Source organism: Pygoscelis adeliae, unplaced genomic scaffold (assembly GCF_000699105.1).
Source record: "Pygoscelis adeliae isolate BGI_AS28 unplaced genomic scaffold, ASM69910v1 Scaffold202, whole genome shotgun sequence".
NCBI classification, from domain to species: Eukaryota; Metazoa; Chordata; class Aves; order Sphenisciformes; family Spheniscidae; genus Pygoscelis; species Pygoscelis adeliae.
Genome location: NW_008824544.1, coordinates 1,817,625 through 1,844,087, shown reverse-complemented (window position 1 = coordinate 1,844,087; position 26,463 = coordinate 1,817,625). Strand labels below are relative to the sequence as shown.

General features: G+C 39.9%; 1 protein-coding gene across 1 annotated transcript in view; it reads right to left on the bottom strand.

Annotated features, from left to right (window-relative positions):
- Positions 1–11,458: 11,458 nt before the first annotated feature.
- CELF2 (CUGBP, Elav-like family member 2) overlaps positions 11,459–26,463 on the bottom strand; it is a 379,525-nt gene continuing 364,520 nt past the window's right edge. The window contains exons 12-15 of the mRNA XM_009321743.1: positions 25,090–25,269; positions 22,127–22,270; positions 16,471–16,642; positions 11,459–15,171 (exon numbers count right to left, since the gene is read on the bottom strand). Coding sequence (XP_009320018.1) covers positions 16,515–16,642; positions 22,127–22,270; positions 25,090–25,269 — 452 coding nt within the window. The 3' untranslated portion in view covers positions 11,459–15,171; positions 16,471–16,514. The remainder of the gene's footprint in view (positions 15,172–16,470; positions 16,643–22,126; positions 22,271–25,089; positions 25,270–26,463) is intronic.

The window sequence follows — 26,463 nt, the reverse complement described above, 5'->3', positions numbered from 1 at the left end:
GCTGCACAAAATCTATTTTGAAGGAGGTTTGTTTTGTTTGGTTTTTCTGTGTATTTTGTTTCCTTAGACCTTGAAAGCTGAAGAGCTCAAATTTCTAGGCAAGCCCAGAAATGCATTCCTAGAGTGCAAGGGCTCCTTCCTCGCAGAAGGCACACCCCAGTGCACTGTGTCCAGCTACCACGAGCTGACCACCCAACTGGGATGCTAGTCAGGTCTCCGCACCAGGATCTCTTCCTCACTGTCCTTCAGCGGAGAACAAGCGGTTTCTTCAGATAATAATAGGTCAAGCTAAGGCCTGACCCACATCTGGCGATATCCCTCTAGCTTTCCCAATAGGTGTACAGGGATGCTAAAACAACCAAACACCTTGGTTAACTGAGCTCAAGGGCTGGCCACACAAAAGCTCTTATGTCTAAGTAGGCAATTTGGCACCAGTCCCCTGGGTTGAACGCCACAGCCCTGGGGGCTGTAGGTAAGAAACATTCCTGTACTTTGCCAAGGAAGAGAGGATAGTCAGCAAGCAGGGAGATGGCTAACTGTTAATAGAAAACAGTAAGGCTAAATAAGCTGAAGAAAATGAGGCTGGAGGAGAAGGGGACACTGTGAACGCCGCCTGTTAAACTTGTTTGCCCTCCATGCAAAGTTACAGTCCAGCTGCTTGGTGTTGTTTCCATGAGTCGTGCACTTTTTATTTATTCACACCTGGCAACATGACCTCTCATCCAGGAGCTCTGTTCCACTGAGAGCAAATTTATGGCTGGCATCTGCTCCTGTACCAGGCACACGGAGGTGATTTACAGTGAAGAAATTACATGCTGACCCAGTGACAAGCCATTTTTCTGAGATGTTGAAGATATAAACCGTCAGGCTGTGGCATAAGCAGAGGTACAATTTCAGTACTTGTGAAAATGCTTACAGCCCCCGGTCTGCCCCACAGCCCCACTGCTGTTGTTCAGAAGTTGGACGCAGCTATAACTCATTTGTGAAGTAGCAGGAACACTAAAAGGAAGGCACGTGGGCTGGGATGGGACAGTGCTAGGGTTTTCTTTTTATTGGAAATATAATTTGGCACAAATGAGAGCTGTCTAGTAAGCAAACATCCTCAGTCATGAAGAAGGTGCTTGGAAGGAGAGAGGGAAGTAGGGCATCTCACGTGGAAATTTGTGGTAGCACTTGACTGTGTAAGGCCCATGAAGATGACCATGGGATCCACTGGTTTGGCAGATGGTATTTGCAAAAAAAAATAATTAACTGAAAGCAGACCTGCCTATGCAACCTCATTTGCTGGGCTTGTTTCTCCTCTATCTGTGTATGGCCATGGTTTGAGACAGGAACTTGGGATGCGGGAAGGGGAGGAGAAATGGTCCTTCATGACCCCTTCCTCTCCCTGCACATATGTTGGTCAAGGTCTTCATGTCTTTCTAGGCAGCGTGTTCTCAGTCCTTAACTGAGTGGTGGTGGTGTTATTTTCCCTTACCCTACCCACAAGATTGCTCAAAACCTGAGGTTTGCTGAGAGCGTGGGGACAAAGGTGAGCTGCAAAAAAAGCGGGATGAAAACAGGAGAGCAGGAGGCCCTAAACCTTGTGCCATAAGTTGTGCTCATGCCTGTGGAAAGGAAGAATGTCTTTGGCTGCTGGCAGTAGAATGACTCCTGGTTAACAATGAAATGGGTGGGTGAATGGATTTCTGTCACCTGCAAGCACAAGGATCTTGGCCATCCTGGAAGTGCTGCAGCCATAGCTTTGGCTTTGTCACTACTGAGGGCATACATAAGCATTAGTAGCTGCTTGGACCAGTGAAAGCATTGCCCAAGAATGTGCTTCACAGCATGGTGGTGAGCAGAAATCCTGGTCCTGCCTCCCAGGGTGTGCTCTGAGACTGCTGTGTGATTAGTTACAATGTACCTGCTGGAGAACAACCTCTGTTTCCTTTATTAGCACCTTCTGGAATTTCCTTGTTTTTTAATTTATTCTCATTTTGGCATGAAAGTAAGAGGAGAGAGGAGTGGGTGAGATGATACCATAATGTGCTATCTATCTCCTCAGCCTGGACTTGCATTAGGTTCAGCCACCTATAGAAGGACAAGTGCAACCCAAGGCAAGTGCAACATCCATATTTCACACCACTTCATATCCCATCCCGTCAAATTTGCAGATGTCACCAAATTGATGGGGGGATTACCAAGGGCAGGGCTCCATTCAGAGCGACCTCGACAGGCTGGAGGAAAGGGCCATCAGGAAATTTGTGAAATTCAAGAAGGACAAATGCAGAGACCTGCACCCTGGAAGGAAGAGGTGCTTGCAGTGATAAAGGCTGGGGATGGACAGACTGGGGAGAAGCTCTGCTGAAAACCACCTGGGTGAGTCCTGGTGGGAGGTGACCACAAGCCAGCAGTGTGCCCTGGCAGCAAAGCAAGCCAACGTCCTAGGCTGCATGAAAAGCAGCAGAGCCAGGACAATGAGGGAAGTGATTATCTTCCCCTCACCGCCACTCCAAAGACACACGTTATACCACATCTAGGTACTGCCTCCAATTTTTGGTACCTCCAGTACAGAAAAGTAATGGACAAACTGGCGGGCGTTCAGTGGAGGACCACCAGCATGGTTGGGCAACCTGGAGCACTTTCCTACCAGCAGAGGCTGATGGAGCTGGGCTTGTTCAGCCTGGAGCAGAGACAGCTTCGGGGGCACCTAACAGCACCGCTCTCCCCTGATATCTATGAGGAACTAATCAAGAAGTTTTAGCAGGGCTTTTTGCAGTGGCATATGGCAGGGTGTGAGAGGCAAGGGGCATAAGCTGCAACAAGAGAGTTTCAGGCTGGATATCAGGAAAAACATCTTCACCATGAGGACAGTCATGTAGTGCAACAAATTGCCCAGAGAGGCTGTGAAGATTCCTGCTTTTTATTTCATTATTCTTTTGAGCAGGAGGATGCAGGGTCTGGGGGTGTGTGTGTGTGTGTGTATGGTGGTGGTGGTGGTGGTGGTGCTCCAGTGTGTGGCATGATTACACCAGGATCAGAGACCAAGTTTGGTGTGGCACAAATTATGTGATACTTTGGCCACATCCACAAAAAAGGTAAGCAATCATTTCCTAGGGATCCTCAGTGCCAAAAGTTGAATAGGACGAAACTAATGCCAGAGTTGCTCTATAGTTCAGGTAAGTACAACTCCTTGGGGGTCTGGCTGTTCTGTCGTAGGGATAGTCTGCACACACCTATCCCCTAGAAAGCAGTCCTGTTGCAGTCGGTGTTTTTTTCGGCACAATTCCCACTTAGGGCCTGGGGGATGTCACCTGGGGTTCATTTGTTAACAATAGGATTCACTGAATTTCACCGTCAGCAATCTACAAATTAGACCCCGAGAGCTCAATTTGTTTTTTTTTTTTTTTAATAAAGGCAGGCATCAATGCCGTTTGAGTTGCCCTGGAGTATCTAATATGGTCCAGGTTTAGAAAAGTGAATAAAGGCCTTAAACTGGAATTCAGCTCACAGTCTCATCCTTCTAAGATCCTTAGCCAGGTATCTGAACGCACCAGACTCATATGCTTATGCTATTTAGAGCCCTTGAAATGGCCTAGGATATCCCACGTTGGAGGTCACAAATGTCCTATTCATCCTGCATCATGCCTGCAGGGCCTTCATGGATGTTTCGGAGACTCTATGACATCTCAAACAGCACTACATGCCTACATCTGGCAAATGAGTTGAGCCGTACTTGCCTACTTCAGGGCAAGCGGAGTAACTGCTGACCAGTTTACTGTTGCCCAACATGGGAGCTAAGACTCTTGGTGCACCTGGAAACAGCTCAGCCTGGGTCTCTGAGTTGGCTAAGTCATCCAGGGCTTGACTGAATTGCCTAAACAGAGGTGCCTAGTGCCATCTGAGACACCTAGAGTAGTCTGAGACACCCACATGGGGCTGGCAGATATGACAAAGGGCCTAGAGGTGGCCTGCGCCCTTCTGTTGCAGTGGTTGCAGCTAGTAGTTAAGCAGGGTATTCACAGGCACTGGAAATGATACTTGGTGTCTCTACTAAGAAAACCGCATTCTGCTCCTGTTCTCCTCTTACAGCCAATGGAAAGTCATCAACACCTCCAGGCAGCTCCTCCACTCCTTGGTCTTAGGTGTACTGCTTCAGGTGGGAATAATTATCTCCAGGATGCATTTATGTTACCCTGACTAGCAGAGATGTCTACAGGGTTAAGCAGTGGTATGTGTCTGCTTTGAGGGGTGCTGGGTTGAGGTTGAGCAGATGCATTGGTATCTCAGCACCTTTATGGTCTACGCCCAAGAGACCTGATCAGGGACCTATATGGTATCACTGTGGACTGAAAGAGCACTTGTGCCGATGCTGTTGCGTAAAACAGCACATTGCCTTCCTCTATTATTGCTGCTGCTTATCCATTTTTATCTGTAGTGACATGGGTGTCAGGTCAGTTTGACTGACTTAGGTTTCTTCTGATTTCCAAATGACCGCTTTTCTTCTCTAATAGGTCCTGCGCATCCAGGTATCCCCCACTCCCCAGGTGATACTGACTTTTCTCCACTGTCAAAGCCACAGGGCTTTAAATCACATGTGCATCAATGAGAAGCAACTGTACCTATACAGAGGAGGATGACTGAATGAAAAAGTGTTTTACCTTCACCCATGCTTCCTATTGACATAAATAGATATGCGTTATCCCATGGTTCCCCACTACATTGTCAACTCTACCTGGGTGAGAAGGGCAGGACAACTGCAAAAATTTCTTTAAGTATGTTCATTTTACCATTGAACTTAGGCTTATGGAGATGGGAAAACTGTTAGTCATGACGCAGAAAAAGAGGAAATGTCGAAAATTCTCTTCTTTCACATATCTACATGTCAGGAAAAGGATAAAATATTTTCTGGTCCAAGCCTGTAACAGTCTACTTAGCTACCATTGCTATTAAAGATCCGATATTTCCAAGCAGGTAGCCCCAGGTACCTTGGACTGAGAATGGGACAGAGAACTCTGAACCATTGATAATGAACCTTTAGGACTCTTCAAGCACACCAGGAGCATCCCAGACAATGGGGAACACGCCGTTCTCATGCTCACATTCATAAAAGACAAGCAGGATGACCCAGCTCATGGTAGGCTAGTTTGACATTACTTTGGCAAAATAATGGAAATACTGATGTGGGTATAAAGGGGTAGAAGACATTGAAGAAGAGGTAAACAATTAATGCCAATCAACATGCCCTTTAGGGAGGAAAGGTTGTCAAACTTGATTCCATTCTTTGATGTGATTGTAGGTTTTGGCTGATAAAAGTAATTGCAAAGATGGAATATACTCTTACTTTTGTATGTTTGACAGCGCAGCAGATCCTGATTAAAAAAATTAGCATTCTACCCTATCAATACAAGGCACATAAAACGGATTAAGAACTGGCTGACATGTCAACAAAGAAGCTGTCAAAGGGGAATCACTGTAGGAGAGTATTTTTTTTAGAGGGGTTCTGCAGGGATCAGTAATAGGTCTGAATGCTATTGAATATTTTCACTAATGACTTGGAAGTAAATATTAAAACTGCTGATAACATTGGAAAATAATGAAGAGGACTAGGAATTATACAAAAGTGCTCTTCATATGGTTGTAAGCAAGCTTCCAAGTCTAAGAACATGCAAGCAGACCACACACGCAGGAACCTGGAGCACAACACATCTGAGAGGGCTTTAGGCATGCTAAAGAAGCAACCCAAGATAATTCTGCCAATATGGTGTTTTGTGGCTTTTGCGTGTTATTCTTTGCAAGGACTGATGCAATCCCTGACTATGCAGAGGAGTAAAGTAGGGATGAAATTTTTAGTTTCTGCATGTTGCATCGCTAGACTTGATGTTGAAATAATGCATACGGCTTTAGTACCCCAAATTTAGAAAGGATGTCAGGAAAAAAAAAAAAAAGAAAAAAAAAAGGTTGGGGAAATAAACCACAAAAATTATTCAAGGACCAAAAAAACCCACTATTGTATGTAGATGCTTCCAGAGCATGATATATTTATTTTATTAAAAAAAACAGGATGAAAAGCAATTTGAGACCTGCTTATGAGTGCCTTTGGGAGGAAAATGGTAGATACAAGAGGGCTTTTTAACGTAGCAGAACTGAGCAGAGGCAGAACCAACAGAGAAAGCATCCGCAGGAGCACAGGCAGGGATTCACTTCTAGGAAGTGGTGGACTTTCAATCCAACTCCCGGTGGCTTTGGATGAAGACTGAAACCTTTTAGTTACACATTTTTTGACTCGATCAAGCATGGGGTGAGGGGGCAAACTAAGTTGTCCTACATGTGAAAGGTGAGACTTGGTGATTTACTCATCCCCTCTAACTCGCTGCTCGAAGGCATGGGGCTGTGCAACCTACAGTTCAGGGAGCTCATAAACCCACTACTTACTTTCCCACAGGACTTCATCTCTGGTCTTCTGCCTCTTTCCAAAATCCTTCCCTCCAAAACCTCTGTGGTCTCCACCCTGTGGCACCACGCAACATGGGTAAGCCAAGAGTAAAATTTTCAAGCTATCGGTCAGAGGGATGTGAGACAATGCTGAAAATTTTGCCTGGTGTCTTCTCAGGCAGGTTTTTCAGGAGGGAAAAAGCCAGCAAAACTTTGTGTGGGAAGTTAGCCCACTTTCCAAACAGATGCTGTCTCCTTTTGCTAAGAACTCAACAATTTATGCACGTCCTGTAAGTGAGACCTCCCCAGAGCGGCCCGGGGAGGCTGGGACATCACTCCCTGAAGTACCATCCTCAGGAAACAACTCTCTAAGATTCAAATGCTTCTTTGTTTATGAAATAAAGTCCACCAGACCTATCGCCAATTGCTTATGCTAAAAAGCACACTCCCATTAATGTTAATGGTGCTTTGGAGCATAAATCCTTGCTAATTGATATAGGAATGTATCCCAGAAGAGTTTACTTTACTGCTGATTTAGCTGATAGATATAAATGTGTGAGAGGGAAATATTAGCATTCATGTAAAACAATTAGGTTATCAACCGGGGTGAATGATTCAGAAAATGACTGCAACTTTCCAGCTCCCTTTAATGGAAAAAAAGAAAGCCTGCTAATGAGGAAAATCAGAGGGAATACAAATATGAGATAATCGTTGCTATTACTTAATATTTGTGTTACATCAGCAGCCCCTGAAAATCAGGGCTGGGTCCCCCCCGAGCTCTGTGCAGATGCGGGACGGACAGGACCATCCTGCTGCCCGCCAAGGTCAATCCTCTCCATGGCCTCTCTGGGGGAGCGGTATTTCAGGCTTATAAGTCTAACAAACTTGGCCGCTGGATGTTGAGCTCAATAACATTTGTGAAATATGTATGAATAGAGGACAATGATACAAGCAGCAGATAGAGTTCTACAATTTAATTTTTTTTTGTTGTTTTCAGATAATATAATGGCATATGAAAAGTGAGGCAGTAATGCAGTTCAAAAGAAAAAAAAGAAAGCAACCCCCACCACTCTCCTGGATCTTCCTGCCAAAGGCTGACATTATTGAAAGTTTGCTAAATACAAGTAGTACGGGTATTTCCATAAAAATTTGATTGTTCAAAACCTACAATTTTGTGGCAGATGTACAGCCATCGAAGGAATAAATTTTCCAACGTACTCAACCGTTTTAGCTATTCGACCCCCATTTAATTCATGGGTTTTGACGTGAAAATGTTTTCCTAAGAGAAGGCTCAGATACAAGAAATGTACAGTAAGCCACACATCTTCCGCTAAAAGATGCTTTGACCTCGAGTGTTGAATCTGTGATTTTGATTATATGGGGTGTCATTTTTTATTCTAAACCTGTCTAGAATCAGGAGGAAAAAAAGTCACATACCAAAAAGAAGTATAGTATTGTTTGTGGAGGAAATATAGTATTGTTTCATTACATTTTCTGATTCACATATTTTAGCTATTTCTTAGTTTTAGTGCAAAAGCAGGCACGTTTGCTTTTGCAACACAGAAAAAGGTAGAAATTTCTTCATTTTAGTATCTTTTGCTGCGAGTCACTGAACGGTAAGACTTTTTCTCCCCACACACTTCAGTAAGCCTAATTTTCAAGGTCTCCGTTATTAATGAAATATCAAGCGAATTAGATAACGTTTGCCTGGGCATGGTTAAAGACCGTGTACCCAGTAAGAGTTCATATAACAAAAAGCGCCCAACCCTAGAAACACGTTTGGTTTTTTTTTTTCCATTTAATGCTCATAAAATTTTACAGACAACAGAATCCTTTCTTAAGCTTTATTTAAGAAATCGAATACTATTATAGTTCAATATATATAAGACACATCCAGTATTGTGTTCCTGATAGCAAGTGCATAGATTTTGTTAAGATATCATTTTTATATTTTAAATTTTTTTCTTTTATTTGTTACTCAGTAGCATGTTTCATGATCACACGAAGGGATATTCCCAGTGATTTTGCTAAGAGCATGAGAGAAAAAAACAGAACACAGCAAAGTAGTGAAACTACAACAGAGATGAGGAACAAAAACAATCAGGCAAACTATCAGTACAGTCGATTCCTGATAAGTGAATAATCTGATTGCTTGGTCACAATGCTTTATTCACTTATCAGGAATGATTCACACTACATTTTGTTAAACTGTTTTCCTTAGCCTAATACCTAAGAGTCACACTAGGCAAAGGCACACACACTCTGGCAGGCTATTCTTTAATCAGCAAGTCTTGTGACAGTTTGGTAATTTCCCATGGCGATACACATATAGCTAACAAAGAGACATTTTGCTAACACTGCAAGGTGCCTTACATAATTGAAATTAAAAGCATGCATTTAAGCAGGACAAACTGTTCAGCTGCATTGCTTTAAGGAACTCATTTTTCCCCATTGCTGAAATAAAAAAAAAAAAAGAAAGAAAACCCTGTATCTTTCAGCCCTGAGTATTTAAAAGAAACCCAACTGCAGTGTAAGTCTTTTTTTTTTTTCAGTTTGGAAGAAAAGACCCTTCACAAAGCTCTAGTTTCTTTCCTAAGACCAAGTTTTGGAGAAAAAAAGAAAGAAAAAGAAAAGAAAACATTCACAGCAACCTAAAAAATCCAGAGACCAATTCTGATTTATCATTCATGCAAGCCAAGACTTACTCAACTGAATCCACTGGTGTCAAAATTATCCAAATTGGGATCATAAACTCTAGAGGTGTAAAAGACCCAGGATATAGTCTGACCACCGGTTTCTGCTTTCCTGCCTGGGCTGTCCACTACAGGCTTCTGTGGTTTTAGATTAAACTTAAGAGTTGCTTGGACCCCTGACCTCTGACAACAGACCCTGCAAGATGCCATCTGAGCTTGTTTGGGACTCCAGACTCATCACTTATTTGCCTTTCATGGAAATGGAAAAGTGAAAAAAGCAAAAAAAAAAAATTTTAAAAAAAATCTATTGAGCAATAACAACCAGGCCAACTCATGAGCCACCAGAAAATTTCAAAACTCTTCCAAATGCAGGAGCCAGCGTCACTGCTGACACCACAGGGAAACACCCAGTGCGCCATGACCTCGTAGGACGTTACTTGAGGGGGGGTGTGTGTTTGTGTGTGTGAGCCAAAGCCAGAGTGCCAGAAAGACCAGGGGAGAGGAGACAAGAGGGAAGAGTGTCATTTGGGTCTCATAAGAGCACTTTTAAGTGGTCTTCGATTCCTGAGCATCACAGAAAGTGGGACAAAGGAAAGGGACGGGGGCGTATGGCTTGAATTCCAGAGAGCACTCGACAGTGCTTCTCTCTCCTCCTTGGGTTTGGTTTGGTTGGTTTTGTTCCCCCCCCCCTCTCCAAATTGTAAGGTTTGTATCTGTGATCAAACAGAGGAGAGAAGAGAGACTTTTTGTAAACCAGAACAACATAGATTTTTCTTTTGCAGCTTTTATTTCATCATGGTAGACACCAGTTGGGGGAGAGCAGAGAGATTCTTGTGAGGAGGAAAAAATTATAGGAAATAAAAAAAGCTAAAAGCCAACTGCAAAAAATAATGAGAAAAAAAGTGCTATGGTATTTCTTTTGTCCCTTTTGAGATTTGTGTAATAGTATTAGCCAATGCTGAGAATGATCTGCTTTGTAAGCCCACAGCAAAAATATCACCCATTTGAACAACAGGGGATCTTTTTTCCGTCATTTATTTTGCCTTTTTTTTTTTTTTTAATTCCACTGGCTTTAATAGAAAGTCTTCCTGTGCTCACTTGGATTTTATTTTATTTTTTTAATTATTATATGTATAACTGCACATAACAAGCTCGATCACCTGGTAGGCTTCTGCAGGCTTTCACAGCCCTAGTTAAGATGTGATTAGTTTCTAAGGAGAGTTTGACTAACACCATATGCCATCAGATTACTGTGCAGTTTGGAAGAAATCCCAAGGCTATATCCTCCTTTTCTTGAATGTTTCATATGCTTCTGCGAAGTAGCGGCAGAGTATTATTATTTTTTTTTTCTTAACAACTAGGAAGAATTGATCTCCATAATCCACATTTTCCAGACTGACTGAAATGTCACAGCAAAAAAAAAAATCTTTTCAGGTGGCTTCTGTGTGTTTGTGTGCAGAAGCTTTTGCAGTCAGAAGGCTAACAAAAGCTACCTTCAACAGGACTTTGCAGGAAACTCATTTAAAATGCTTCCTGCTCAGATAGATTATCCAAGCGATAAGGCGTGACTAGGGGGAGGAAGAGAGAAAAAAATGAAAATCAAAGAAACCATAACATGTCTAAAATGTACAAATCCTCTTTTGCCCCCCAATCAGATATTCACTTAGGTGGAATCGACTGTATCTTTTGTACACAACCAACAAATAGAGAAAAAAAAAAACAGGCACGTGAAACAGTGAGGTGTGTAGATGTATTACCAACACAGAATGACCACCAACAATACAACACACAAAGTAGAGAGACAAGTATTAGGAAAATGGTTTAATATTGGAGACAGAAGCAAAAAACTGCATCACACAATAACATACGTTACAAAAATAAGTCTGACTGTTTCAACTACACGGTTATGTTCACAATGAGGACAGAAGAATCAGAAAAAACTCTGATCTAAACAGCAAAAAAGCAAACCCCTAACGTTTTAACTAATACATTTATCCACGCAAAGTGACCGAGTACTCCTAATTCTAATTACCTTATTGTGTAACTGCACGATACAGAATAAAAAGTGAAACTTACCGCTTTTGTTAAGACAAAATTCTAAACACTAAATATAAGCAAAGGGAAAAAAAGAAATCAAGCCAAAGTTTTGAATTCTCTAAACAAAACCAACTCTCTTTCTACCATCCAGAAATCAAACTTGAAAATCAGTCATGATCGAGGGGGCCCACGAGAGTAAGCCACAAAAATTTCCATTTGTTTTTTAATCTCCAGTATAAAAAATTCCACTGGTACAAAATGCATAAGTACAATCAAGTTGTAGAAATAGGAAAGCCTGCTTTTTTTTTCTTTTTTTTTTTGTTCTTTTTTTTTTGGCTCAAATTCCATCAAACAACAAAATCCAAATGCATCAATAAAACAGAAACAATACTCAAATGGTCTTACAGTTTCCACTAGATTGCATTAACTTTGGCTTTTCTCAGACAATACTTAAAAACTAGTTTGTAATTCTAAACAAAATGATAGTATTATTAATCTACAAACAACAATTCTCACAGCACAAAAAAACCACAAATACATAGGTTTGTTTTTTTTTTTTTTTTTGTATGACATTATCCAAAAAGGTAATGAAACTACAGGATATTTTTTTCCTTTTGTTAATTAGCACTTAAGATAATAAAAACAGAAACAGTAAAATGATTCCAGAGTAGCACAAGCCAAGGAACTGTAACCCCTATGGTGAAAGAAAGATGAACTTGTTACTCCTTTGAGGACTGCCATTTCATCGCAATTAGCTAATTTGTTTGAAAAAACAACTAGTCTAGTCTTTTGATTAGAATTTTGTAAAGCAATTATTTCCCTTGTTTTTCTTCCTCTCTTATTAGGCCCTTGCACCCTTGCAGCTTTTTCCTTTCAATATTTTGAAAGAGAACTGGTAGATAATTTGTCTTCAAGGAGGTGTATGTTTGGGTTTTTGTTTTTGTACTCAATTTTTTTTTTTTTTTTTAATTTTATTTCAAGATGGGCACTTTTCTCAGCAATGACCCATCTCAGTTGCCTGGAAGTACAGAAACATTCCTTCTCTCCCACTGCTAAGCCAATGTCCCGTGTAGCGTAATTCGGGGCAGCCCGATACCGAGTTACACTGCCTGAGGACCAAAGGCATCACCGCTTTAACTGGACTGGTAAACCCGCAGGACACACTAGGGCATCTAAAAAAGCTTTGGAAATTTATACGGTGGGTACAATGAGAAGAATTAGTGAAACAGTCTAAACAATCCAAATGATGATCTCATATTATATATATATATATGTACATATATATAATATAATGTACGTGAGATGATACTTTGAGTATGCAAAATTGCTGCAAGTAGTACAAAATAGCCCTCAAAGGGTGTAGGAAGGCCCCAGCAGTAGTAAAAACATGTGAGAAAAGTATAGATCATTTATTTATAAGTGCATGTGCTCTAAGAAGGAAACTTTTTTGCATCACTAGAGGCTAATCCTTTCCATCCCAGGGCTCTACATAAAGAAGCATTTAAGTTGGGGATGAGAGACAAGAGTGCACCAGCTGATGATGTTCAGATAGGGCTTTGTTTTTAATTTTAGGCGGCTTCAAATATAATCGGATAGAAATGGGAAGTGGAAGAAGGTATGGCACTTTATCATCAGTAGCAGGTACTGCTGCTCACACGCATTGGATTGGCAATGAATTCTCTATACTGGTAGCAAAAAACCCCAAATTTGGTTGTTGGTCACTACTTGTGCGGTAGAAATGCAATCTAATCAGACTTACAAGGCAGTGAAAAGGGCTACCAGCATCTCTTTTCTGGTTCCTTACACAGAGCTTCCTCCAGCAAACACCCACATCAGTCACAAATATATTCCCATGGACTACGTGCACGAGTAAAGTTACTCCTCTTTATACGAGTGTCTGCAGGAGTAAGCCAATATATTGCCGTTACAAATAATGGCAGATAACACCAAACATTACAGTGTATGTAAACTTTATCCATAAAAAGTAGTTTAACTGCAGTGCACACTGAATTTTCACCCAGGAAGATCTAGTGCATCTGATTTAAGCAAAAGTTCATTTATTTAAATTACAAAAATATTTTTTTTTTTTTCTCCTCAAGGTTTTCAAATGGTGGATTTACCACTCCTGTCTGGAAGTGGCTCACACAATAGATAATTAAAGAATTGTTTTCTTTTTCTTTTATTTTATTAATACTGAATAGCATATTCCAGCAGCATATTAAAAGCTCTTTAAGAAAAGACAAAATCCCCGAAATCTAAAAAGGAAAACCACAAGTTAATTACGGTTTTAAATAATTTTAGTTATAGATACAGAAGAAATTTAGACAGCAGTAAAATATTTTTGTCCTTCAGATCTGCCCTGTGCATTGTTCTGATTTCAACCATGTATTAAATAAACCACAAAAAACTAAGTATATATATATTTATAGATATAGATATATATATAAAAATAAACAGCAAAATGGTGAATGTATAAAAGGTATTAACACTCAAGACAGCTCTGGGTGGAAAGGGTTAAAAGTTCAAAACTTTCTCACCTTAGAGGTTTCCATACAATATGAAGAAAATACATAGTGAGGTTTGCTTTCACAGCATTGATGTGTGCAGAGTGGTTAAAAAAGTGAAACATGGGCACTTATACAATGTTTTACAAAAAACATCAAAGAGAAATAACAAACAATAACAATTTCAGGCAACAAGACCACAGGATAGCAAGTTAACAAACTTTTTAACCTCTTTTTTTCTTTAAATATTAGGGATTTATACAAAACACATAATAAAATACCCATGTTATCAAATTACTTCACACAAGAAACACACTGAAGCTCTAGGAAGAAAGTACCTTTGGAATTTGGCACTATAGTTTCACTGATTTTTTTTTTTTCTTTAAAAGAAAAACCGATCACATTTTGCTGAACACAAACACATCTAAATTGTTCACAATAAAAAAATGACATCAATGCGTCACAAGCCAACACAAACTTATTCTGGAATATTTTTTCATTTTTCACATGAAATTCATTTTTTTTAAGCAAACAACTTTTTTTTTGTGTTTTTTTTTTGTTTTTTTGAATCTTGTTTTTGTTCTTGTTGTTCAAGTAAACCAATTTTAAACTCGTCTTTTATAAACATAGAACACTTAAGACCATAAGACTCATGATGAAACCACAACTTAATTCACAGAAGCACCAACGTAACACATTTTACAGTAACCTTTCTTCTGTACATTGAAACAGTATAAAATATAGGTAATTTCATGTGCATTAAACCATGGATTGTCTAACTGTGAGTCAGTTCAGCAAAAGGTGACACAAGTAGGTAGCATTTGCCCTAAAACAGGGTAAATATTTTCTTATACTAATCTACAAAAAGTGGTTCTATATATATACTTTAATGAGAAAGTGAGCCACCTAAAATGGCCTTATCAAAAAACTTTACACTGCCTGAAAAATGTAAAAACTATTACAGACCTCTAGAGACTTAAAATCAGACAGTTTTATTTCTCAAACTGTTTTGGAAGTAGTCTGTTAGAAACCAACATTCTGTGCCTCTGGACACATATTGCTATTGTCACCAGTGACCAGGCAGAATGCCAATCCCTGTATAATACTTTCAAGTCTGGTTTTTTTTTTATTTTTTTTTTACGAAATGAAAAAAAAACAAAAACCAAAAAACCCAAACAAAAAAACCCAAAGGAAAAAAGAAAACCAAAAAAAGGAAAGAAAGAAAAAACATTTTGCCACAGGTTGTTTTTAAATCCTATCATTAATTTATCTAATAATAAATTTCAGTCTTGCATGAATGCAGCAATGTTTTTTCACATTGACTTCCCAGAATTCATAGCTAGATGAGGTCACATGCAAATTTCAAAGGTCAAACTAGATCAAAGGTCAGTAGGAGAACCAAATGTGATGTGAGGTCAGAAAGACATCAGAAACAATGACGGGACGATGAAACTTTTTTTTTTTTTGAGACGCCACAGGGACATGCTAGGCAAACGATGGGCTAACGGGCATGGAGATGTCTAGGGAAAAAACAAGGAAGAGGAAAAAAAGTTACACAGAATCTATGCAGCACAAACAAAATCACTTTTATGGGTGCAGGAGAAAACTAATGCAAATCTTTTATCAGTAGAGTCTATGAGCCGTTCACATAATTTGCATTAACTTACAATATTGTCAACAAGAGCACAATGGAACCCCAAAAGAATCCATCTGAAAGGAGTCAGAGAGAATGGATTCCTCTTTGGGGAGAAAAGAGAGGAAAGAACCAGTTTCTACAAATGTAACAGAAAGGTATGGGGAGGGGGAAAAAAAAGGTCAGACAACTGAACTTTAAACTAGGTAATGGAAACTACGAACAAAATAACCAGACAAATACAAACAAGAGGATAAAAGCATGAACTGTAAAGGGTGTAGGGTTCAACAGTGAAAAAGCGCCCATTCTTGGCACAATTACTCTAGAGACTACTTCAAAGGATCTAGCTAGCATAGAGAGCTGCTCTTTAGGTATCCAATAAGTTAACAATAGGCAATAAATAACTTCCATTATTTCTGAGGCAGTAAAAATTTTGTATAAAAATAGAAATGCTTTTTACAAATAAAATTTACAGGCCTGTGGCTTTCTTTTTTTATTATTATTATTATTAAATTTATCTCTCAAGAAACATCAAGTATTGTCACTCATTTTATTTTATTTTTTTATTTTAAACCCTGTAGCTTTAGAAACAGATCTCTAAATCTTTTTTACATTAATCCTTTCCAAAAAAACCAAGAACTTAAAAAAAAGTGAAATATAAAGACGACCAGTGTAAAATCAGACTAATATATAACAATACGTTGATTTGAACCGAAAAAAAAATCAAATCTTCTCAAAAAACAAGTTGATGTAGTGGAAAGACTTGTTTCAATTTTTGTTGCAAAATAAGTGCTTCAACTGGCATGAGGCCATTTTGTTTAACCTATAAACTGCTGGTGCCACCCTGGTAAAATACGATCCATCCATAGAAAACAACTTTTATTGTGTGCTAATGGCACCAGGGTTCACAGAGTTAAATTGCACATTTTTTTGTGTGTGTGTGTGTGTGCTGCTTTGAATTTCAAGACGTTTATTTTTGTTTTAAAAAGGAGATAAATTATGCTGCAAAACAAAATACAGTAACACAACTCAGTAATTACTTGGCAAGGAAATGGGAGCCAAGTGTAATAAGGACAAGAGGGGAAATGGAAGTGGTAACTGTAAAAATAACTGTCTCTTGGTGAAGGTTGGCTCTATGTTCTTTCTTAACCCCCCTGCAGAGGACAGGTTTGCTCATGGGACTTACCCTAAGAAAGCTAAAATAAGAGCAGTAAGCATCTGGGGTTAAGATCAGTAAGGTTTGCTGTCATTTTTGGAGCGTTTCAGCTGAACCTTCAAGCGTTTCATGCCAATCTGAAAGCCGTTCATAGCCTGGATAGCAGCTTGTGCAGAGACTGGATTGTCATAGCTAACAAAACCTACGAGACACAGAACGGAGGCGGGAGAGAAAGTGAACTATAGGTTAGAACAAATGTCAGAAGGCGTTTTGTTAGGATTTTATTATTACTATTTATTTGACACATTCACCTCACTTTCAATTAGTTCTTTGATCACACTTCGTATCCCATTTCCTCTCCTGTTTCCTTTGCCTTCCCCTTTACCTTCATAATACTTCGTTACTAGCTGGGATGCAGTTGGCCAGTTTTGGTGCAATGCAGTTTCCAATCTGTTATTTATCTACCTACCTTAGAGACTGAAGATACTTATTACTGTGACACTTTTCAGTGTAATAACTACATACCTCCCAGTCTATTAGGAAGTACTATTAGGCCAGTCTGCAGATGTGAAGCTGAAACAGAAAGCCTGGTTACAGAAACAAAGCCCAAACTTAGATACCTATATGCATTTGCACACCTGAATGTGAGTTCAGGTGCACTGTTCCTGTGTGCTATGAAACACTCATCTCCTTGGGCTTAGCCTAGGACAGTTGCAATATTAATATTTTGTATTTTTACAGCTCCTTCCAGTTGAAGATGTCAAAGTACATTAAATGTTAATTAATTCAGCCTCTTGGTCCCCAAAGGGGTATGCAAGCATCAAAAAGAAGCAGCATCGTAAAGACAACGGCAGGGCTTGATGAGAACTCCAGATCTTCTGTTCCTTGGTTGCCAGCACTAACTAGGGGGATAATGCTTGCTCGGGTAATTCAGAATGGCTGGCCTGGCTCAGCTTTCTTTTCCCCGGGAGGCTAAAAATGCTCTGTTCATAATGGACTCAAATCTCCCTGATTCTGGAAGCTCAAAATTCATTTTCATATCTGGGCCTCCCACTTGTAATTGCAAAGCTCGCCTAACTGCTGCTCTGCCTCAGCTCTGGCTAATTACTGCTGTACTCAGCCTGCTATTATGCATCTGCTTTGAAATTCTTCCTCTTCTTTCCACTTGAATTTGCCTTAACACATATCCCTTCATTCTGTTAAAGCATGGATCCCACACACTTTGTTTTCAGTCCGAACACACTGGCTTCTCAGCGCCTCTCTTCTACGACCTTTCTTCATTTGTGCTTAGTGCCCGTGTACTTTTCTGATTCATAACCTCTTTTTACCATCATTTTAACCTGTTCTTTTATGGGTCTTGCTTACCTTGCACTGCTGCCCTCTTCCATCTTCAGTGTCAGAATGATACACTTTCCCCATTGAAAAGAAAAAACCCTCTTATCAAGTCATCTGGTCCTTGTCCAGCTGCTCTCCTTCATAGATCATCCCTATGGTTTCACCTTAAATCAACTTCACCAAACTATTTAACTTAAGACTCTTCTCTGACAATTCAGGCTAACTTCTGTTCCTTTCACACAAAAACACCTCTCACTTAAATGTCTGGACTTTCTCCTGGCCAAAGCCAATATGCCCTATTCATGTTGTTCTGTGGTTGATTATTTGTTATTTCCTTAAGGGATATTAAATGTTCCTCCATACCTTCCTTGGTTTTAGTAACTCTTGTCACTTCCTCACTTTCTCCACTAGATCATTTCCTCTTAATATTACTGCCATATCCTGAGGAGCTTCATCATTCTCTTCCTTTCTTCCTTTCCCCTATTTTCTTCTAGGAGATGTTCACATGACTCCAATCACTGTCTTAGTACTGCACTCCTGCGTCTACTTCCATCAGCTCACAGATCTCAGCCTTGATTTCTAGCATTGTCTCAGGGATAGAAAAGAGATCTACCGTGAGTTGGAAGGCAGCTGTAGCACCTTCCAGGCAGGTGCTCCACAACTGAGATGTAGCTACTCTTACCTACCTTGACAATTCAGCATTTTCCTCTACGGTTTCCTGACCTTCACTTTGTTCTCTTAAGTGCATTCACGACAGTCTTCTGCTATGAACTTCTCATCACCTTAGTTCTTTTTCTTCTTAGCTAGTTTTAGCCACCTGAAAGTTAAGCAACTGATCTAAACTAGTCACGTAGATGGCATCTATGAATGGTGAATGAAGAGAAACAAGCACACCCAGAGGTGGTTTTTCCACCCACCATTCATGTCACCAATTGAGACACCTCCACTGATGACACAATAACAATTAGCTCAGGCTATGCTTACCTTCCAGGGGGGTGAGACAAGTCACCTCATTCTATGTCTCTTTATTAGCTTCCCTGACTCAGCCACAAATTCAAACATACAACCTCTGTGCTGCATCGGTGGCATCAGCCTTTATCATTCAGCTATTGATTCACAGTTTGTCTCTCTACACAGAATGCTATATCTACATTAGCCTGTTGCACTTTCATCTTCTCCCTTACTGAGAACCTTCATTTATAAAGCTTACAGAGGAATCTGGCATTCTCTCCCTTCATCTTTTTCTGATTGCACCCATTCATCTTTTTTTGTCTGAATTTTAAACCGCAGGTTACATGAGGATGGGATGATGTTTCTTACCAATTTTCAAAGACCCTGTCATGACAATTCTGATTTTTGTTTTAAATCTCTAGGTATCTCTATAATCAGGATAAATATTTTTAATCATTTGAGTAGCAATTTTGCTATGAGGCAGACTGCATTTACGCACTGATGCCATTGGGTCCCCCCCTCCCTGCCTTACATTTACATCTCTCATTTCTGTTATTCTAACGTTTATGAAAGGTGAGAGATAAGCTTGAAGAGTGAAACCCTTTGTCTGCTGAATCAACTAGAGCTCATGAGAACTCATGGAAGAGCACTTCCAGGTGTAAACAGACTGTCCTGTCATCCTTATCACCATTTAATCTTTTGAGCATTCATTTGAGGTGGACAAGAAAGCAAATAATGCCAAAGTCCATTTTCTGCAAAGAAAAGTAATTTTTCATTCTGAGAAGCAGCGTTACCTAAAAGTTCATTGTGTATCACTACCCTGTGACTCACTCAGAATGCACCTTCCCTTCCCAATTCTGCCAGTGGACAGCCTTGGACAATCTTTTCACCTTTCTGGTGTGCAACCTGTCCTCATCTGTAATTTGACTTCTTCCTCCTTTGGGCAGGAGATTGGAAACTCCAGAGTAGAAAGCACCAAACATGTGCAAAACATTATCATCATTGTTGTTATTATTATTATTATTATTATTATTATTATTACTACTACTACTACTACTACTGCTACAAGGGAAAAAAAGACCAAACCAACCAAACAAAAAACCCAAACCCAAACTATACCAAGAGCAATGACCATTAATGATACAGGAGAGAAATGGGTTCTTCAGATGCACTATTGTCCTTGTTTTTGGGTGAGAGGACAGAGAAAAAATAAAGCTTTTAAAAACACAAATGTGGGACCAAAACAACAAATAGACGATTCTTGCTAAGAAAGCTGAGGAGGTGCATACGGAGTATGCTGGTATGTTAAACTAGCAGGATTAATTCTGGCTTTGTCTGTGATTAGCAGCATCACCAAGTAGTCACCTACTGAATCAGAAAATCTCAACTTCCCCTGCCACTGCAGTACTTTTTGTTTTTACAGCAGAACTCTCTCACTGGTGGCAGAATATCTGGGGAGGAAGAATGAGAAATTGAAATTTTAGTGAAAGCTGACTAATGCCAAAAAGACAGAGGACTCCTCCATCTATCGGGTGTTGACCCCTCCATTTTCCCTCAAATAAGAAAACCTCGGTGCATCACTCCAAGTTAGGTAATTGTGTCCCATAAATCCAGACAAATGTGTAAGCAGGTAATCAAAGAATAAAAGGAAACCCACAAAAAGCAAGTGTGGGAAGTGAGCTCATGAATTGAGCTGCCTGCCCAAACTAATCTACATTCTTTCAGCCGTCACCATAATTGCTGCATTTCGATTAACGTAGCTTGATTTGACATTTCATCAAGATTCCTGGAGACCTCAACAACGATTTTGTCACCTCAGCATACTAACTGAACTGGCTCCTGATCAATACGGAGTCCATTTCAATTCCACTTTTCAAATTTGCTACAGCCTCAGGGACTGTTTTAACCCATTGCAGAAACATGCTGGACTATATTAGTCTAGATATGAACAATTTTTTGTAAAGCTTAAAGAGGTGAAAGCTTCAAAAATGAACTGAAAGACTATGGAAAAATGCAAAAAGAATGTCACACCCTTTTTCTGAACCAAATTAACTTTCCAAGTGTACTAAGGACTTGTCTTCAGATGAAAAACACTCAGATTGTGGCAAGGCTTGAATTTCAGTGCAGTAGGTATTTCTGAGTAACTTGATGAATTCTCCTCGTGTTTGGGTACTGTCTGTTTAGATAAATTCAAACCCTTTCAAGATGGGTTAAAGCCCAATAGCTGTGGGGTCCTTCAATGGCCCTGGTGGAGAGAAATCCTGAGACAGACACATTTTAACAAAACCTAGATTTAAAAAAACAGTAATGATGTGCAAGCTAAGAAACATGTATTATGGTTAATGAGGACACTTCAAATGGGGACACTTCAGAATTAAGGGATGGTGCTGGGCAAAGAGCAACACTGCTGGTGCAAAGGAGTTTTGGAAACCAGGGGGTTGTCTGGACTGGTTACTCTTTTATCATACATACAATTGCGTTCCTTTACTCTGGGAAAGAATTGTCACTTTTACGGAAGCTCCAATATTTTAGGTCAAACCTTATAAAACTTATCTTTAAGAGATTCTTTCCTCCTCCTAGACCCTCCTCATGTCTTGCATAAAACCACAATTATTAGACCAATGCTCTAACAGATTGCCACTCGCTCACATTCCGCACTCCACTCCATCAAAGCACTGAACTGTGCATCTATGCTATTCAGAAGACATCAGCCCACTTAATCAACCCTAGAACTTGTTTTATACCAACATATCATCTTCTCCTCTGTTGTGATCTTATTTTCTGGCAGCTCAAAGTGTTCTCTGGGAAACTTGACACTGATCTTGTGAGGCTCCCTTCATCCCTGCCCTAAGGTAAGGGGAGATGCTACTTTCCATAATACACTGGAGTCCGCCTGCAACAGCCGGAGCTGCATATCGAGACATCCACTGTCTGCAAAGTGTTCTGAACTACGTGTACACACCATTCAATCACTAATTGCAAAATCTTGTACTTAATTCAGAAGAAAGAAATTCCTGTAATGTAGAAGTAATGGGTTAAACATAGAGCGTTTTTAAGTGGCTCAGCTATACAATAGAGAATAATTAGGTATCCATAATAAGGCAGTTTAATAGTATACTAAATGACATTCGCCCACATAGGGTGTAATTAGTTTCATGTACTTGACACATTCATGCGAGATGTCAGACTGGAAGATTATTATTGTTTTTTTCATATCTAATTTTTAGTTAGAACTGGTTTGTCCGTGGATCTTCCCGCTCATTTGAGGATTAACAGTCCATTATTTTTGGAATGAGATTCCAGTATGACATTTCTCACATTGCTGTTAATTTTCTTTCCTGGCCCCTTTTCAGTACAGTGCATGTGGTTTTTACTATTCGATTTATTAAATTTGACATACCAAAGCACTTGCTCAGATTGGTCTGTTTGTCAATGAAGACTTTAGCAGAGATAACATTTCCAAAAGGCATGAACATCTGCAGAATGTCCTGGTCTCCAAACTCCTGGGGGAGGTGGTAAATAAAGAGGTTTGCCCCTTCTGGACCTTTAGGAAAACAAACAAACAAAAAAGTATGAAAACAGCTATTACAAGTGCTATATTTAATCTATTTTTCCATAATACTTACTGGAGGTGATGGTCAGAAAGCATTTCACTTTCCAACTTTGACAGAACAAAAGCAACTGGATCGTCAAAGGAACAGAGCTGAAATGCAGCTCTTTAGAGCATCCTATCTTGAAAAGTGTTTACTTGATAACTCTATTACAGAAGAAGTTAAACTGCGGCCTCTTTCTTCAATTTGTACGAGTGTCTTTCAGTAGAATTATGGTTATGAAAACAGGTACACAATGTATTACTCTCTCACAATACCCCAAGAACTGCACAAGGAGTTCTCTGCTGCCTCAAACACCTGCATGGGTTTGTCGGTTTAATTCTAGTTGTGGGAACTTATGGAAATGCAATGAGCTGAGCTCAGATTTGAGTATCACAGATATAAACTCAAAGGGCAGGAAACCGGTGGAGATGGGAATAAAAAGGATAAGACAAAGCAAACCTTGTGACTTGGAAATCAGGGAAGTCAGAGAGAGAAAGATACTCAGAATTAAATTTGTACTGACTCATTTCAAAATGACAACTTTTTTTAAAATACAAATTGCCCATAGAAAGCTCTGTCTCCTGGAAGAAACTTTGTGAAGTCAGTCTTTTAAAAAAGTTCAATAAAGTAGTTGGGTTGAAATTAAAGTGGCTTTAGACAAAGTTGAGTTTGCAAAGAAAGGTGCAAACTCAAAGATGTTTTGAATATTTTTCTTACAGCCAAAATTTAAGATACACATTATTAGTGCTGTTGGTTCAAACACTCATCCTAGCACTAGTAGGTTATTTTTTTCCCTAGCTCAATTTCTCCTTTACAATAACATACTGAAAATGAGCAACGGATGCCTGGAAGAACATGATGTATGATGGAGCCAGACGTGTGGCTTTCCCATGCTGACACCAGTAGCATAAGGGGTACACAAAGGAAACAAATATTTCTGGTAAAAACACATCTAGAGTAACCTGTTTAAGTAATCCCTTGCTTAATGGAACCTAAGTGTGCCTCAGATGTGATGTCCTTGGTTCTCTGGAGAGGAAGAGGAAAGTGCGGATCAGATTTATGGAGTACCTTTCTGCAACAGAGTCACAAATCCTCACCTCCCCCATACAGAAGAACCAGGCTGGCTGCTCTCTCTCAGCCTGAAGGAAAAGGTTGCAATGTTTGCCCAAAAGGAGGGGATAAATGGATTGGAAAAAAAAAGTTTTTAAAAAGAAAAAAATTTTTGGGGGATAAAAAAAAAAAGAAGAAAAAAATTGGCTACCTGCAACTTATTTCTTCTTACCGCAAGTAAACTATCCTATCCAGAAAATAATATTTTTTAAAATAATAAGAAAAAACTTATTAAACAATAGTTTAGAGCATATGTGAGGCAGTTCACTGTGCTTCAGCATTTAATATTTATATAGCATTTTTCTCTGGTACTTGTTTATCCTCAATCACTCCAGACTCTTCACCATTCTATCAGAAATCATGTTAAGAGACAAAACACAGTTGTCAGTATTCAGTGATGGAATTTATTCACTTTAACTTAACCCCTTACTAACAGAAACAAGACATATAACAAAAAAGACTGTATTTTAAAAGGGACACTGCCAATTCATAATAATAAAAAGTAAGCCTACACTTGATATGAACGTTCATAAACAGAAAAAAATTAAAATAGTTAGAAAAAAAATCAAACTGTCCTCCAATATGTATCTTACAATGACACCAAATAAACAATTTCTTTCTGGTGTCAAACAGTCTGTTGCCACTGACCAAAGTGAGTGAGAAGAAAGACAACTGCAGAGAACACAAAAAAATGAGGGGAAAAAAGTTAATTTAAAAAAATATCCTTTCATTTCAAATAATCCAAGCTGTTAGCAGTGAATGAAACAAAGAATTCAGAGAAAATATACATTTTAACTCCAGTGTCCCTATACAATAGCCAGCTGGGGGAACGCCAAATTTGTCTTCCTAGGAAACACTTCCCATAACAGTACAAGACACTATTTTAAAAGAGGATAAGAAAATTTCTTTTGAGGATATTATACTAGATTTGTTTTCAAATCTTAGCCCTGGCAAGAACAGTAGTGACAACATAGATACAATCTTAGAAAGCATGCCATTTTTTCCTGTCCTTCTAGAATTAGCTGGAAATTAGGATGAGAGAAAGCAATGAAAACAGAAACAAAGCCCCAAAATGCCTGGGAAGTGTGCAGGGGAACGTAAGAGGGGAAAAGGGTAACCTCATTTTCCTAAACATCTTGTAATTAGTATTCATTTATTCTTAGCAGTAACTTCCTGAGGTTTATTTGCTGTTGGCGCGGGGAGAGGGGGCAATCATTCACTTAGTTGCTTCCCTGCAAGACCCACAATTACGCAAAGAACCACTCAAAGCGAAAACGGATCTTGTCATTAACTCAAAACCTTAAACCTAATCAGATTAACTCCATTATCACAGAAAATGGAAACCAGAAGAGAGTGGCACCCATAATGGGATGATTTTTGCTACTGGTGCCTTTTCACGTGGCAGTTGGTAAAAGCTTTTATATAAGAAAGGATGGTCAGTAAAGTATAACTTAAAGGACAGATGGTTAAAAAATTAATTATATTAGAGGTTAAAAAAAAGAAACAATACTAAACAGAAAACTGAAAAACGATCAAAGATTAGGCTACTCGAGGTCCTTCGTTAAGCCTCTGTGAAGAAACAGACCCACGACACCACTTTCATTTGGCCGTATGCAGTTTGCTCGGCGTGGGGCTTGCTCCGCTGGCAGCGGGCGCTTACCTTCCTTCTGGCTGCCCGCAGCGCTTTGCTGCTGCAACAAGCTCTGACTGTACAACGTCGGCAGCGCAGCGGCAGCGTACTGCTGGATTCCTGAGTAGGCCTGGGTGAGCGCGTCCATCGTGCCGGCCGTACCGTTCGTCAAGCCTGTTGCGCCGAGTCCTCCGTTCAGGGCCGCCATACCTGAGAGCATTTGAGCAACTTTACAAAAAACCCAACAATAGAGAAAAGAAATTGCACTTGTTCATTAGTGCTTTCCGAAAGTCGTTGGTATTATATGACACTGACAATGACGGCAGTGCATGCAGGTCAGCACTTCACCAAATGGGACTGAAAACAAAGAAACACGACTTTGGCGTCAGGATCACTTTAGCACAAGGGTTGCACAGTCAAACGGACTTGCATGCAGCCTGCTACTGGCAAGTACTACAGCTCGGTGCTCCTGAAAAACTCTCTGCCCACCCTCCTTGACACCCAACGCTTCTGCTGAGGGTATCTGAAGCTGGTAGAGTGGGACCCATTTGACCTGCATCCGTGCAAGCTGGCCACTGGGAAAAAGCAATCTGTGAGGAAACCAACTCTTTCTGACCAGGGTCTTTATCAACAGGACATAAACACACCATGTCAGGAGTGTTTTCCTTATACAGAGTTAGCAGAGAACCCTGATTAACAGCATTTTGAAACAACCCTCTGTACAATTACGGGCTTCGTCCCTTAAGTTTGTGGTAGGAAGATGGACTGCAATGCTCTGTGCTTCCACCCTCCTCCTTCAGTTACTCCAGAAGAGATGAACAGCAGCACATCTGGAGTGACTAAAAGTGCTTCATCCAGACCAGGCATCTTTCACGAAGAAACAAAAGCATTTGGTTCTAGCAATGTCTGTCTTCTCACTGGAAGCACAGCCGCATATTTTTTTGTCTTTAAAGTGATTCTACATCCTGATAAATATCAGATTAGTTTAACTGGGATGACTGCCAAAGAGGAAATTTCAGACTGGATTGCTAGCTGTGCAGAAAATGGCATCCCTCATCCGTGCAAACAGTGCTGTCTGCAAAGGAAGTTTTACTACTCTGACTCAATGGTGGACAAACTCCTGGGCTACAGCCTCTCTCCGTTGCTTCTATCCATCATGATGGCTCCTAAGTGAGCCATGTTAACGTTAACAGTGTTACCACTTATTTTTTTCAGAAGTTCCGGAAAAAGTGAATTTTCCCTGTTAGAAAATTTCCCTGTTAGCTACAGTCTCTTTGGCAGTTGAAGGGGTGGCAGAGTCCAGAGCCCTGCTCATTGCCCACACCTTCGACTTGTGTCAACCGGAGCTGACAGTGCTCGTCAGGACTGAGAGTTAAGCCAAGTTTTCTGCACAACTAGCTATCC